Source organism: Cydia fagiglandana, chromosome 1, assembly GCF_963556715.1.
Source record: "Cydia fagiglandana chromosome 1, ilCydFagi1.1, whole genome shotgun sequence".
Taxonomy (NCBI): domain Eukaryota; kingdom Metazoa; phylum Arthropoda; class Insecta; order Lepidoptera; family Tortricidae; genus Cydia; species Cydia fagiglandana.
Genome location: NC_085932.1, coordinates 20,424,839 through 20,440,627, shown reverse-complemented (window position 1 = coordinate 20,440,627; position 15,789 = coordinate 20,424,839). Strand labels below are relative to the sequence as shown.

The following is a 15,789-nucleotide window of genomic DNA, read 5'->3' as shown; positions in this document are numbered from 1 at the left end:
ACCAAACAAAGTCTGCAGCGGATTTGATAGCCCACGCAGTATAAGTGTTATGTAAACGTCATAATTTCATAGAAGTTTGACGTTTAAAATGACACTTGCACTGCGTGGGCTATCAAAATCGCTGCAGACTTTTTACGGTCTGACTATATCAAATTTCATCGAAATCGTTAGAGCAGTTTCCAAAGAGTAAAAACGGGACCCTATTACTAGAGTTAGACCGTAAAAAGTCTGCAGCGATTTTGATAGCCCACGCAGTGCAAGTGTCATAGTCGAATTTCTATGAAATTATGACGTATAGTATAAATAACACTTACACTGCGTGGGCTATCAAATGCGCTGCAGACTTATTGGTGCGACTTTTATTAAAAAGTACAGAATGCTCGGTGGGCGACTCCAACTCGCACTTGGCCGTTTTATTTTATTTTACTTTATTTCTGAACGAAATAATTTCTTGTGGCAACACTAAATCAATCGATGACAGCGACTGATTTTCGCAGTGTTCTCGGGTGACGACATTTTGTCAATAATTTCTAAAGTTGTTGGGATTGTAGTATATTTCTTTAGTATTTAGTGTGTTTTTAAGCCACGAAAATGGCTGATAATGAACAGAAAGCAATGCAGTTGATGGCGGAGGCGGAGAAAAAGTTGGGTTCATCTAAGACCTTTCTCGGGTCACTTTTTGGGTAAGTACAATGACTTGTGAATTATTTGGATATTCCTTGTAATTATTACTCTGAGAGGCCTTTTATTTACAAAGCAACATAAATTACTGGAATTCGACTTGTCGGTAATCATTACAAAGATGTAAAATCCCAAAAATCTATCAAAAGTAGAACAAAATGTGTCATAGCTTCGAGTCTGTTCTCATTTAGAGCAATTGCTAGTATTGCAGTTAACACCGTCACTCTTTGCTCATGAGTATAGTAAATTTGGCATCCTTTAGCGAGACAAAATATGAGTCATAGTCGCATCTTAAAATCAAGACTTGCATAGATCAATTTGCGTTTTTATTATTTAATATGCCCAACTAAGCCAAATGGGAATATGTACACTACAAAATTTTGAAATAGTGTTACTGGTCAGATAATTTTGTGATACAATCAATTATTCAGTTTTAGTTTGGTTGATTATTGAATTGAATTAAATTAAAACATATTCCTTTGTCCTTCATTATAATGACATATATAGTTAATAATTTTTATAACTATTGTCCCATTAAACTTTAGATTATTGCTTTTGAATATTTAATTTGTTATTAGGTAATACATACTTGGTGAGTAGGGTATGGTACCCAAGCTGAATTGTTGGGTGTTTAAATACTATGAATGTCACAATCCTAGCAAGTTAGTAGGAATATGGTAAATCAATATTGTAGTACTCTAAAGTAAATTTCCACACTAGGGGCTCATCAAAGGTGGAAGAAGCTGTAGACTGCTACCTCCGGGCCGGCAACCTGTTCAAGATGGCGAAGAAGTGGGCGCAGGCTGGCCAGGCATTCTGCAATGCGGCGCAGTTGCACTTGAAGGCTGGCGTCCGCCATGATGCTGCCACCAACTTTGTTGACGCTTCCAACTGCTACAAGAAGTGTGATGCTAATGGTACATTTCTATATCTATAAGGGTGAATCAACTTTTTCTTGTCACTAGTTGCAATAGTTACAGTCTCCTGGGTCACTGTTAAAATACTAGTTCTTCGTAAAAAAGACTTGAATTTTTAGTTAGTTATAAGGCCTTTCCATAATGGGAAATCTACTAAGCATGTTTGTAGAACATGGTACATCAGTTCTTCTAACAAACTATGCTACTATTGTCTCCTGGTTGATGGGACAGAATAGCAACAAGAAATAGTTGATTGACCCATAAAAAACATCAAGTTTTGACATCTCTTAGCTTAATAATTTATCATAATTGAAAGTCACAATTTGATTGGGTACCTTTAATGCATCAATCAAATATTTATTTAAGTTGATTAATTATTACCATTTTATTTGGTTTATTTGTTGGTAAGTAGGTACAATCAGGTAGCAAAATTACAGAAACAAGGATAATTATATTTACTTATTTTGTAGATCTATTTGTGATGCTTGTCAGTTTTTAATATCCCCCTTGCATGATGAAAGACCAATTAATCCATGTTTGAATGATAAAATTTGCTGCTTTTTAATATGCTAAAGTTTAGGTTAGGCCAATATTAAAATCATAGTATCAAGAGCCTTATCTAACAGCATTCTAATACTGGACTGTGGAGCACCTTTTCAAAGTTGTATTGTACCCAGGGATTGAGTATTATAATGTGCTCTTTCTATGTTTTTTGCACCAAAAAACTCAGTACATCTCATATCTATATTTGGTTACTATGTTTAGTATAAAAACTGATTCATCAATGTGTGGTAAACTTGATAAAGTGATTTTAATTATGGTGAATATGTTAACAATTTACATCACTTTATCCTGGAATCAGCCTGATAAGATAAGCTATCAAGGGCACAATCATTTTTCTGTGTGACATGACATGCACTGTAGCTTGTACTCAATATTTTGTAGTTGCATAATAATACATACAAAACATAATCATACCCTGAATTTATGTTTCTGTAAAAGTTACTGTAATGCTAATCATGCTTATGCATTGGATGAATCCAATCTAAATACATATATTATACTCGGAATTCACTATATTACGTCACTAGTGTACAGATCATTTTAGCAAGACAAAAATCATATAATCTTATGAAAGTAATAGTCTGTGGCAATAACACTGACTTTTTTTGTGGAATTTACTCTTTGCTCTCATACTTCATGATGAACTAATGTTCTAGGGTAGATCTACTCTTTCTAGGTGGTATATGGTCCCGTCTGCCAGGACAGGTAGGTAGCAGTTTATCATAAGTGAAAGTGAAATTCTAAGTATTAGTAGCTGGTCCATTCTTCTCAGTCTAACTTCAAAACAATTTGATATAAGTAAAGGGTTATAAGATCATATTATATAACATTTATATATTTTCGCAGAGGCAGTCTCATGTCTGTTAAAGGCAATTGAGATCTACACTGACATGGGCCGTTTCACTGTTGCAGCAAAGCAGCATCAGGTATGTATCTGCAGCAGGTGGTGTGGTAGTAACATTTGGCAAATTATCATAGAATTAAAGAATGAGCTGATTCATTTAATCAAAGGCAATAAGTGATCTAACCTTTGAATTTAGCTAAGGTAGGTATGTACACTGGCGTTCAAAAGTGCATGGAGATGTTTCAACCGTAATGTTAAGGCATTACGGTCGACATCTATCCATGCCCTTTTGAACGTCACTGTACATGGCAGAACAAGTCAATGGAAATCAAAATCGAATGAATCACTATTTTAAAAATCGATTTTATGTTACTATTATGTTTAGAAAGTAATTCTTATGACCATGTCATAAAGACTAATGGCGTTATTCATAAATGCGTCACTGTCCTGAATTAACTATGATTTTTTGTCTCTATCTCTCATTTTGACTTATGTATTTATAAGAAAGGGATAAAACATAATTTAACCAAATCAGGCCCCTAAAGTTTTATGAATAAGGGGTTAATGTATTTTTTCCATCAGAACATAGCCGAGCTGTACGAGACCGAGTGCGTGGACCTCGCGCGCGCCATGCAGCACTACGAGCAGGCGGCGGACTACTTCCGCGGCGAGGAGTCCACCTCCTCCGCCAACAAGTGCATGCTCAAGCTGGCCCAGTACGCGGCGCAGCTCGAGCACTACGACAAGGCCGTGCAGATATACGAGCAGGTACCATGTCCTCATGTAACATAGAGCTGACTACTCCTGCGGCGAGGAGTCCACCTCCTCCGCCAACAAGTACATGCTCAAGCTGGCGCAGTACGCGGCACAGCTCGAGCACTACGACAAGGCCGTGCAGATATACGAGCAGGTTAGTGCTGGGACTATAACATAATTATATCCCTCCAATTCGGAGCCACAGGATAATTCCTCCTAGGTACATATTAGGGATCAACTCTTTAAACTATCTTCTAAAAATAAATAAGCTGTGGATGGTTCGCCAAACTAACCCAACCTTATCATTAGCCTCCTACTGATGAGAAAAACACAGCAATACATACATCTGATTCTGACTCTGATGTTTGATTTCCCCTTTATTTTTACAAGCCCTAATCTTCTTAAAAGTTATCAATACAGTCGTGGATTTTTTCACATGTAATACTACTGGCCGCAATATAAAACTGATCTAGTACTGCCTGATCTTCGAGTTAATTTTGTAATTTTGTTTGTGACACAGATCGCCAAGTCGTCCCTGGACAACAGTCTGCTGAAGTACAGCGCCAAGGAGTACATGTTCCGCGCCGCACTGTGCCACCTGTGCGTCGACGTGCTCAACGCGTCGCACGCCATCGAGAAGTACTGCGCGCTCTACCCCGCCTTCGCCGACACTAGGGAGTGCAAGCTTATCAAGGTGAGCCTGGTGTCCCTTACAGTGGACATGTCTATTATATAACAGAAGTACAGCCAAGGAGTACATGTTCCGCGCCGCACTGTGCCACCTGTGCGTCGACGTGCTCAACGCGTCGCACGCCATCGAGAAGTACTGCGCGCTCTACCCCGCCTTCGCCGACACTAGGGAGTGCAAGCTTATCAAGGTGAGCCTGGTGTCCCTTACAGTGGACATGTCTATTATATAACAGAAGTACAGCCAAGGAGTACATGTTCCGCGCCGCACTGTGCCACCTGTGCGTCGACGTGCTCAACGCGTCGCACGCCATCGAGAAGTACTGCGCGCTCTACCCCGCCTTCGCCGACACTAGGGAGTGCAAGCTTATCAAGGTGAGCCTGGTGTCCCGTGGACCCCCAGTGGACAAGATGTCTCTCGTTTCAGTTATTCTATTTGAATCGGATTTGAAGGAGATCTGAACACAGGATGCTATTATATTATAATTTAACTTTTCATATTTATTTATTTTCTGAATTTAGTGGCTTGAAAGATTTGATACGCGTCAATCTGTCAATAATTTATGGTGATGGAATATTAATTAAGAATGATGAGTTAGTGGCGTAATTGAAAAATGATAAGCCCTAAGTGTGTAAGATAATAGCACTTAATGCCTTCTCATAATAATGGCACGTTATGACGTTCTTATATACCAAAGGTTCGAAAAATGCTCATATAATGACCAAAGTGGTGGCACAAAGAAACAACTTTGTGTTTCCAGTGTGAATTGTGAAGCAGTCCCCGAATTGATATTTTTAGAAATTTTATATTTGACACTTTCAAGGGCGCTTGTAACACGTCCTTTGTTTTCACCGGACAATAGACTGTGTACTGTGTTCATTCCAGTTATGTAAGTGGTTACCAACAGCTACACCCAAGAAAACACAAGATAATCATCATCGCCTTATAACGGACTTATACGAGCTACCTAAGAAGGCACTTTGTAATAGGCTACTTACCTACTAGTCAAATCAGCTTACTTTTTAGTATTATCAAAACGATTTGCTAATATGGAATTTATACGAAATCGAATATAGTGACATCACGGTGAACTCACCTACTTTTTATATTTCTATCCGATCTATTAAATAGAAATTGTGTCTAAAAATAACTGCTACCTATGTATTTCTGATATTTGGTGCACGGAAGGAAAATACTTTATTTTAAATAGAGGAAACTTCCCTATTGATACTATTTCTTCCCCAGGAACTGATCGAGCACCTGGAAGACCAGAACATCGACGGGTTCACCGAGGCGGTGAAGAACTACGACAGCATATCGCGACTCGACCAGTGGTACACGACCATGCTCGTGCGCGTCAAGAAACAGATCAACGACAACCCCGACCTGCGTTGAATCCGCACCACCCTCGCCGCACATGTTAGGTTTGTGTGCTGTAGCTAGGTAGATTTGTGAGCGTTTCCACCTTTTTTCTAACACTATAATAGGCAAATAATCAAAGTACCTTCTTCTTTCTCCGTGCCTCTTCCCCTTTCAATCGGGGTCGGCCCTCTGAATATGCTTCCGACATTTTGCTCTGTCATAGTAGGTTGCTGGTATTTTTAGCGACAGTTTCTCCGGGTTTCTCCACCAGGTGGCTTTTGGACGTCCTGACGGTTGATGGAAAGTACCATATGTAAAAAACGAACTAACTGTATGAGCTATCTTGCTATTTGTCGCTGCGCTGTGTAAAGCGTTGGGTAGCGTTTACTACGTCATCTGCCGACAGTGTCCGCGCTAGGCTCTAAACTCTCTAAAGCAAGGCGCTGTCAACTGTCAATGGCACGAAACGATATAGTGTAAATGCGCCCCAAACCTGGGATTAACTTATATTTAAACCACGTCGCCTTAAAATAGAGTAGTGCAATGTTTTTACCGCTTATCCATGTATATCCGCAGCGGAGAGTATTCATTTGATTAGCATTATTTAACTAACACGGTGGAAATGCTTGTGAGTTTATTTAATCAACATCTATCTAATACTGATCAGTATAATAATATTTATGTGTACTCTAGTGTAACACAACGTTTTACGCTAGATATTTTTTTTTACATTAATATTTAGGGATCGGTGTTAGGTAGAGTTGCAATGTTACAGTCTGTTTCGATGTAAAAGCCTTATTGAACTGCGCGGTATTTAGACTCGTATGATGTCTTCTGAGTATTAACTACTGAAACAAACTAGTGTGAATTAAATGACGTATATTACTAAATACCGCATAGTATTTAAAAGCTAGGCACACATTTAAAATTCAAAACATACAAAACAATAACACTAAGCGCTTAAAATTTCATCAAGTACTTACGTCAATGTGTTTGTTTTGAATTTTTAATTTGTTTATACATAAAAGCTGTGGTTTATTATAAATTATGCGATCGTAATTTTAATTAGGAAAAGGAATTTGTGGTAAAGTAATCGGAATGGAAATCTAAGATATCATGTGAAAGTATAACGGAATTGTAATAACGTTTTGAAATTGATTGGTTAGATCAATGTGTGACCAAAAGTGGTACATATAATAGTAGCCTGAATATTTAAATCGCAGTATATTGTAAGTCTGTGTTTGGACAAACTTCAAACTTTCCCATACTTAGTTATGATACTATTGTAGGCCGTGCTTTCAATCCTTTTATAAGAGCACACATCGAAGCGGCGACGCGGCTTGACATGTTAATGTAGAACATCAGTGCTATTCCATAATTTATCTAATCTCTACGTTACACTACGCCCCATTACGCTTTTAATGTACGTGTCCTTTAAAAAGGACAGGATTTATACATGTCATTTGTAAATGATAAGAATTAACTCGAGTCCATATTTCAATCAGTATGCTTGTAATAGGAAGCTGGAAGCATCATTTTTAGGACTAGAGGCTATTTGATAAGATCGATTGTAGTCAACGTTCCTTTTAGTTTACGAATAGTAATATACTAACTGTTACTTAGCAAGTTTACCGACACTTTGCTACTGTCTGTAAAACATCGCTAGATGAGTTTATCAGTGTCTACCGACCGTAGCAATAATAGTCTAAAGTCACTTGACGAAATACGTCTAGTTTTTTTAACTACAAAAAACCCGCTAATGACGTTCGATATCGTACATAGGTTAGTATACATACTTTGTGTATGCGAAATAGATGTCCTATTTAAAGGACTTGGCATTTACAGTCACTTTTACGATAGATTTGTAAGACGCAATATTTAAGATTTATACTTAGAGAGTGTATAATATGTATGTACCTATTATCATAAATAGTTCACGTTTCATCATAATAAATTAAACTATTGAAGTATATTGTTTTTCTCACTTCAGTCATACAACTCGATCTAATAAGGTTAACCTTTTGTGGCTGCAGTGTGGGAACAGCCTTACATAATGGTTAATGAATTTCTGAAATTCACTCAATCAGTATTTCACATTCAATATTGGATATAATTACATACATGTCGGGATGTTTATTAGCTGGCGATAAAAATATATAAAAAAATGGAGGTGTTTAAGGGTTTGGTTTAGACTGGTCTTGAAAAGAATACATTTAAACAAAACTTGAATTTATTGGAAAACTCTATGGTGGATCTTACGATGTTAAAATAATAATTCGGTACATACACGGCGGGGTGGAGTTGATCACTCGAGATATAAAATTGAAGAAATTTGAACTTAAAATAAAATTACATGAGGTTCAAATTTCTTCAATTTTATATCTCGAGTAAAGTTTGTCGCCGTGTACAGAATTATGGTATTTGGAATTCTTTAGATTGGTTCTTGAGCGAGTGATTTTCTATTAGTTTCATGTTTTTGGTCAATAGTGTAATGTAGAGCTTGGTATTAGTGTTTGCTGATCTAGGTATAATTAATAGAATGTAAGCAGGGAAGAATTTTTAAATCATCATATTATGACACATTTAACTTTCCATTATCCAGAGATTGGGTGTCGGTAGCTATATTATAAAGTTGTATGTAATTAAATGCAATCAGTCACCGACTTGCAAACGTAACGGACTTGCAAAGACAGGTCCATGTGACTTTGACTTAAATATGCTAATAATGTCCGAGAAGGGCATTGGTTCATATTAGATAGAGAAAAGTTATATCTATCGACACCTCTACTCTGTATCTTTAGGTATTTAAATAAAAGTAAACAAATAATTCGTACATTTCCGGGTAGTTATAACATTTATTGGTTATCCAACCAAATACAAAACCGTCTGGATCTGTCACTGAACGACCTGACTAACCTACATTATTTAATCGTGTAATGTTTTCACCTACCCTCTACTGGCTTAAGGAGCCATTTGAGAGTAGATTTTGTTTACTTTTATTTAAATACCTAAAGATACAGACTATACATTTGGCTATATATTTATGAAGTACCTACACATAGTTTTGAGTATAACTTGTTTATGTCTTATGTGACTTATGTCGTTATTAAGCCATTCCAAATTGGCCGTTTTTGTATTGTACATATTTATTTTAGTGCTTAGACATAGATTAATGTGTCCCTAATATTGGGTTATTTTCATATAGCATTCAAAGGTAGTGTTCGGTTTGTACAGTCGGCACCAAATGAAAAAAAACAAAGCTCTTATTATCTTGGTTAAATATGGGTCAAACAGATCACTGTGTTATGTCTTTCCTGTAGACATACACAAGAGTTAAGGGCTATAAAGGTTAATTTTCTTATTTAACCCTTTCAGTTCTCGCGAACACACTAGTTTTCTCTCCTGTGGGCAATAGTTAACAGCTTGTGGGCATGTAAGTAACGATTTTATCATAGTTCTGTAAATAAAAGGAGGACCTTTTCAAGTGGATAAGGGTTAAATAAGAAAATTAACCTTTATAGCCCTTAAATCTTGTGTATGTCTACAGGAAAGACATAACACAGTGATCTGTTTGACGCCTATATTTAATATGGTGTTAACTGCACAACCCCTAAACGTGACCGTTATAATAACTTATTAAACTATACCAAAATAAATTGACATATATACCTACGCTATTTGTCAAACTAACCCATAAGTATGAGTTTACTAAATCGATCTAGTAATATTTTGGGGGCCTATTCTCAATTTAGACTAAACGATTTCAAACGGTCGAATAACGATCTATCTTTTGTTATTATTGTAAATATTATCGTTTCGTTATGTAATAAATTTTATATTATATTTGTTTTGTTTACTTTTTATTTCCTGTTGGTTAAATTTTATACAAGTTAGTATACTGTATTCATAATGTAGTAGCTAAGGTTGCATATGCACTTGTGATCAGCCAGTGTGTATGTGACCTTAGGTTTAAGAACACAAGCTAAATTCTAACGCAGGATCAAAACTTTTAAGTCATTGCTTTTCCATTCGGAAGGAAACGAGTGATCGCGCGGCAGAACATAGCGTGTGCTCATACGTAATATGTAAGATGTATTTCAACCAAGTGTGCGCATCTCAACAGGCAACATACTGTTGTGTCCGCTGCTCAAATAAGTCGCATAACCATATAATATTGCCTAAATTCATCCAAACACATTTTTATCACGCTCAAACATCATCATTAATTACATTACAAAATTGTATCACTTCGGCCATAAACGCGATCAGGCTTAGTAGGCCCTTTACACTAGTGTACACTAGTATGTAGACTTGTAGAGGGTCTACCGCGAACATCGGAAATATAAATTGCAGTATCTACCTCTCTCTATCTCATATGCTTACATATTCGAGTACATTCGATTTGCGGTGTTCGTGGTAGGCCCTCAAACTATCATGCGCAGTTATGTTCGATATATGTATACTGCCCTGCTAAGCCAAATATGTAGAGCTATCTCAAAAGAAAATTCAACGCTAACTAATATGGTTTGTCAAAGGACTGTCTCATTTCAATAATAGACAGAGAGAATCATACTATCTTTGTCTTACACTAGTACTAGCACCCAAAGGAAAAGGATGAGTACAGTTTTCCTGGTTCTTACTGACTGACTATAGACTAGGAATCCTCTAGAATTCTAGACCGAGTTTAGAGCAATTATTTCATGCAACCGATGATGCCAAAAATGCGGGGGTGCGCGGGACGAGGTGAGCGTAAATCCCATGCCGTGATTGGACTCCGTCCATAGACACGGACGGCACACAAAGACACTTTCGACTCGAACATGGAGTAAAATTACCGTATGCGTGGCAGAGGGGGTAGCGCGACTATGCTCAGTCTGGAGGATGTTTTGTCTGTGTGACTGACAAATGTTTGACCAACTATTCGAACTTTAGTTTCTATAGCTGAGTATTCCATTTTCAAAATCATTTGTTTTTGAGATAGTGCTATTCGGCTTAAGAGGGCAGTATAGCAGTCCTTCTGTATTAACGAGTAGGTACTAAAGTGCCATAGGGTAGATAAAATGTGACGTCCCACAGGTAAAGGTACCTTATGGCGGTTGGCGCTTACGCTATTATTAACGCCACTCCAATATTATTGCGGCGCTATGCAACGTAAACGCCAGCCGCTACAAGGTACCTTTTGCCGTGGGACGTCACAAATCGTTGGGTAAAGTTTCGAAGCTCCTGCGAACACAACGCCCCTTGAGATCGAACACTGGTTGTATTTCAATTATTTACGGAGGAAATACCGTTTAAATTCGCCTTAATGTAACTTAGGCTTACTTTTTTGGTAAAACATAGAATAGTTCAAGATGTCGTGTTTTATTAAAACAAAGGACGTTATAATATGTAATTAAGAATAACATAATACAAAGTTCAGTCGTGTGAAGGCCCCTGAGAAACAATGAGCTGTTATTATAGTTTCGCCTTATTCATGGGCGGTATACTTAATAAATAAGCAGTAATGTCCGTGCTTACTAAAACATCGAAAAAACTAATGTATAAAACATAGATAAAATAGCACAATAATTAACATATGTTAATTGCGCTGGTAATAGGTACCTTACTTTTAATTTTGTGTGGTTATCTAGGCGTACCATGCCTAATACATAGAATAGGATATGCACAATATACCTTTTCACAATAAAATCGCGATGAGAATCCTCAATTCATCTCAATTATACCTAAATCAGATTAGTCTGCAACTTTGCATGATTGCATTCATGTTGCGTTCGTCTCATAAGCCCCCTCCAGACTATGTGCGTGAATCGCGCCGCGACGTCGCGGAGCGAACATATCGCCAAGTTGACGTATAGCCCCCTCCAGACTATGTGCGTGAATCGCGGCGCGACGTCGCGGAGCGAACATATCGCGAAGTTGATGTATGACTCCACACTCGCACACTTCACGGCGATTTCGCAGTTTGGTTTGCGGCAAGATGGCGGAAAAGCATCAGCTGATCGAGTTTAACTGTTAGTTATCTATGGCATCATACGTGATTTAGCTGTTTTTCCATTTTGATTTCTTGTGAAACCGTAAAATATAGCTGCTTAATATAATATAATCATAATACTCGTATAATTATCTCGCCACAGAAGAGCCAAAATAGTGTGTAATGTGGAGTCTTGCAAGTTCGCGCTTCGCGTCTCCTTTGACGCGGGCCGAAATACCGACAAAAAACGGAGAACAAGGCGCGAAGGCGTGAACAATCTGCGAAATCGACGCCACACGCGCGTTCGCGGCTTCGCCCGCGATTCACGCGCATAGTCTGGAGGGGGCTTTAGATAACTAGGCAAGAGCGCAAGAGGGACTAATGCTTTTGGAGAAACAATGGGAGAGACAACATTATTTCCATAAAACGGTAGCAATTCTAGAAAAAGTATGATGTGTACGGTCACTGTAAAAATATGGGTGTAGCCAACTTATTCAAAAATATGTCCCATAGTTCTTAATTCGCTGACTTAAGAGCTATATATATATTTTTGAGATGATTTGTGCACCCATATTTTTACAGTTGACTGTACCTTACAGTGACGCAACAGGTTCGAGTGAAGTAGGTACGATGAAAATACGAGGTCTACCTTCTACGCGTCTACCTATATACAGGTATCTGATCTAGATGATTCCGAGGATTTTGTTCCCAAGGTTGGTTATGTATCAGCTCTTATTTCGATTACATAGAGCAGCGGTCGGCAACCTTTTAGCAGCCAAGGGCCACATAGCAGTTAACGAAGTGGACGCGGGCCGCACTTTGTTAATATTTATGACTTTATCAGACATTGTCATTTTGTCAATATAACATACAAATTGGCCAGGGAGGCTCGCGGGCCGCTGGTTGCCGACCACTGACATAGAGGTTTCCAAGCGATTGTGCATTACACTCTCGCCGACTTATACATCAGCATCATCAAATAGTGTACACTAAAGTGACCAAATATATCGTAACACCTTTATTACCATAGAAATCAGGTAGCGTGTTTGATTACTTTGGCCGCCACTATTAGATATGCTGACCGTACCTAACCCTACATGTAAGTGACACCGAGGTCTTTCGTTTTCTGTAGGTACAGTCGCCATCATATCTATCGGAGCGGCCAAGGTGTTCACAAATATCTGAACTGAACAAGCACTCTGACGCCTTGACAAAAAGTGATGTTCCACGGCAAAAGGTACCTTGTACCAGCCGGCGCTTACGTTGCATAGCGCCGCAATAATATTGGAGCGGCGTTAATAATAGCGTAAGCGCCAACCGCCATAAGGTACCTTTACCTGTGGGACGTCACATATACCTGATGGCGACATCGACAGTACGTACCACTTTCTTACCACCCCACCACCACCACTTTCTTGGCTGACTGTACCTATTTATATTATTAGGTACGCCAAGTTGGTTAAAGGTGAACTCATAATATGGATAATAGAATCCTCCCCTTATTGTCTTAACAAATGGCACTGTCATGTTTAAACTACTTTTTTCTGAAGGTGGTACTTACAACTTCTGATTATGTATTAGAATGTATTGTTTATTACTCGTACATACCTGTGTAGGTATTGTATTAGGTACCTCATCAAGAGCGCAGTCTCGTCAGTCTTGTTTCCTTTTGTAATAAAAAGTATTAAATTTCTGTCAGTTTAAAATTTGACGTTTAAAAACGTAATGGAGACTGGTAAGTAAAGTTTTTACTCGTAATATATTTGTTAACTATTGATACTAATGATCAAAGCTAAAAAAAAACAAAAATATAATGTGTTAACTAGCTGAAGAAACTAAAAAAAAGGAAGCCAACGGAGTCCTCAGTCACATTTTAAATTTACCCATGATTATTGAAGCGATTTCTGTTCCTGTTTGTTTGGCATCTTAGCCTATGTTAATTGGCACATGCTATTTATATTTATATACCTACCTTGGACGCATATTCTAATTCGATTTTTTGTTATGCGGTCATTGTGTCAATGGGTCAATAAAATTTGCGGGTTTTCGAAGTTACAAACTTTTAACTTTGCGGCTTAACCACCACCTACTTAGTTATGGTGGTAATACTGGCAATGGCAAATTACTAAATGGTAGATGCCTACTTACTATCAAAGATAATTTGAAATAAAGGAATATTGACAAAGTAAATTATGTAGTCAGTACATTTTCTTACTTTGATAATATTCCTCTAGTCTAAATACTCTTTGTTACTATGCACACCATTCAAATGACGCCATCGCCACCTACAATGTTCTTGTTTTAATAAAACAAATGACATATTAAAATCCAGTTTAGAATTAATCTTTCCATTAAATACGGTAACCATAGCATCGGAAGTTAATTGTATCGGCACACTGATAAATTGATAATCGTTTAATGTATAAATAAAGAGTTAATACATATTCTGTATCATTTTCAATGCATCTAATTTCCAACCTGTACCTATCTGTCCTACCTCCTACCTACATCCTATCTATAAAAAAATTTAATTGACTTTGCCACAAAAATAATAATATTCAGTCATTTATTATTTATTACAACTCAACTAATTGTTAATAATCATCTTCTCCGCTGTGATGTCCATAAACGTGAACCGGTCCCCGAACTCGTCCTGATTTTATGTTCTGTAAATATTACAATATTATTTTTTTCTACATATTAAAAATATGTGACGTTCCACGGCAAAAGGTACCTTGTAGCGGCTGGCGCTTACGTTGCATAGCGCCGCAATAATATTGGAGCGGCGTTAATAATAGCGTAAGCGCCAACCGCCATAAGGTACCTTTACCTGTGGAACGTCAGATATCACACTTGTGTGAGAATGTTGTAAATCCATCGATCCCCCTAGACCTCTGTGATCGTGATGTGATCTTTACGTGATAGCGACTTTGGTCTGCTAGATACCTATATAAAATTGGATACCGTTTTACTAGACAGAGGTCACATTTGTCATACGATTACTGTGTAATTACCTACTCAACCCCTATTACTAGTACTCGCCTAAACCGAGTAGGTAACAATTTAAATTAAACAAGTGGAGGAAAGGGGTCGATCACATCTCCATACAAACGTAGTCCTCAAATTCCATACTCCTTGTCCTTGCACCCTGGCGAGTGTTAAATGCTTTTCAAGACACGGGTACCTAGAGGCAGGTATTGACATTTCTTTATGTGAGGTAGACCGCGACAAACGTCTGATACTTATCTCTATCTATAGGTAAATTTATACAGCACGGCTGGATACACGATTGAAGAATAGGTGCATAAAGTTAGCTATTTCTTTCTGCCTCTATCGCTTTTGCTTTTGGAATGATAGGAGATTGATACAAGTGCGCGTCGTATTATTTTTGTCTGTATTTTTAGGTAGGTATTTAAATAAAAATAGGTAAACAAATAATTGGTAAATTTTCGGTTAGTTATAACATTTATTAATTAACCGACCAAATTCAAATAATCATTGATCAGTCACTGGACGACCTGACTTTTACTTACCTACATTATTTGAGGGTAGATTTAATTACTTTCATTTAAATACGTAAATATAGTCCATACATAAACGTATATAGTAGTATACCCTATAATGGACGTGGAACCAGTAATGGGACAAAAAAACATAATTCCTCTAAAATAAGTATATAAAAGTAGTTTATAAACACTGGCTATATATTATCATAAATAAGAGTCCTAGAGCTGTTTCAGTTTAAAGTTTCATTAAATTTGGTTGCTTTTTAAGAAATTGGCGTCAACCCAAAAGTTATCGTGTCACTGAAAAAAAAATACCACTACGAATTCTTAACAACTTCCCTAAGAGAGGAGAGTTAATTTATTAAATTTTAATTAATTAATACTTGATGAAAACTAGAATGTGTTTTGTTAATTGCATTTACCATGAGATAAGGTATACAACACACCTATGTTGTGACTCCACAGATGTAAAAAAATAGTGGTATTTGGCCCAATCCCAT

General features: G+C 37.4%; 1 protein-coding gene across 2 annotated transcripts; it reads left to right on the top strand.

Moving 5' to 3' along the window:
• Positions 1-459: 459 nt before the first annotated feature.
• Positions 460-9,662, top strand: LOC134667513 (alpha-soluble NSF attachment protein). Of its 2 annotated transcripts, none has more exons than XR_010098644.1 (6): positions 460-683; positions 1,402-1,598; positions 3,009-3,088; positions 3,589-3,774; positions 4,283-4,824; positions 5,696-9,662. XR_010098644.1 is itself a non-coding variant. In XM_063524944.1 (6 exons), exons 1-6 carry the CDS (start codon positions 592-594, stop codon positions 5,843-5,845), a joined length of 879 nt encoding a protein of 292 aa, XP_063381014.1. In that variant the 5' UTR covers positions 460-591; the 3' UTR covers positions 5,846-9,662. The 2 variants fall into 2 exon arrangements, 1 of the variants encoding a protein (XP_063381014.1); XM_063524944.1 differs by having other exon boundaries at positions 4,283-4,456.
• The last annotated feature ends 6,127 nt before the right edge of the window (positions 9,663-15,789 follow it).

What these genes read in the sequence shown, in the direction of transcription:
- LOC134667513 (XM_063524944.1), top strand. Translation starts at nt 592, where the DNA reads ATGGCTGATAATGAACAGAAAGCAATGCAGTTGATGGCGGAGGCGGAG. An exon ending in TTGCAGCAAAGCAGCATCAG is followed by an intron (nt 3,089 to 3,588) that starts GTATGTATCTGC and finishes TTTTTCCATCAG; the next exon opens with AACATAGCCGAGCTGTACGA. An exon ending in GGGAGTGCAAGCTTATCAAG is followed by an intron (nt 4,457 to 5,695) that starts GTGAGCCTGGTG and finishes TTTCTTCCCCAG; the next exon opens with GAACTGATCGAGCACCTGGA.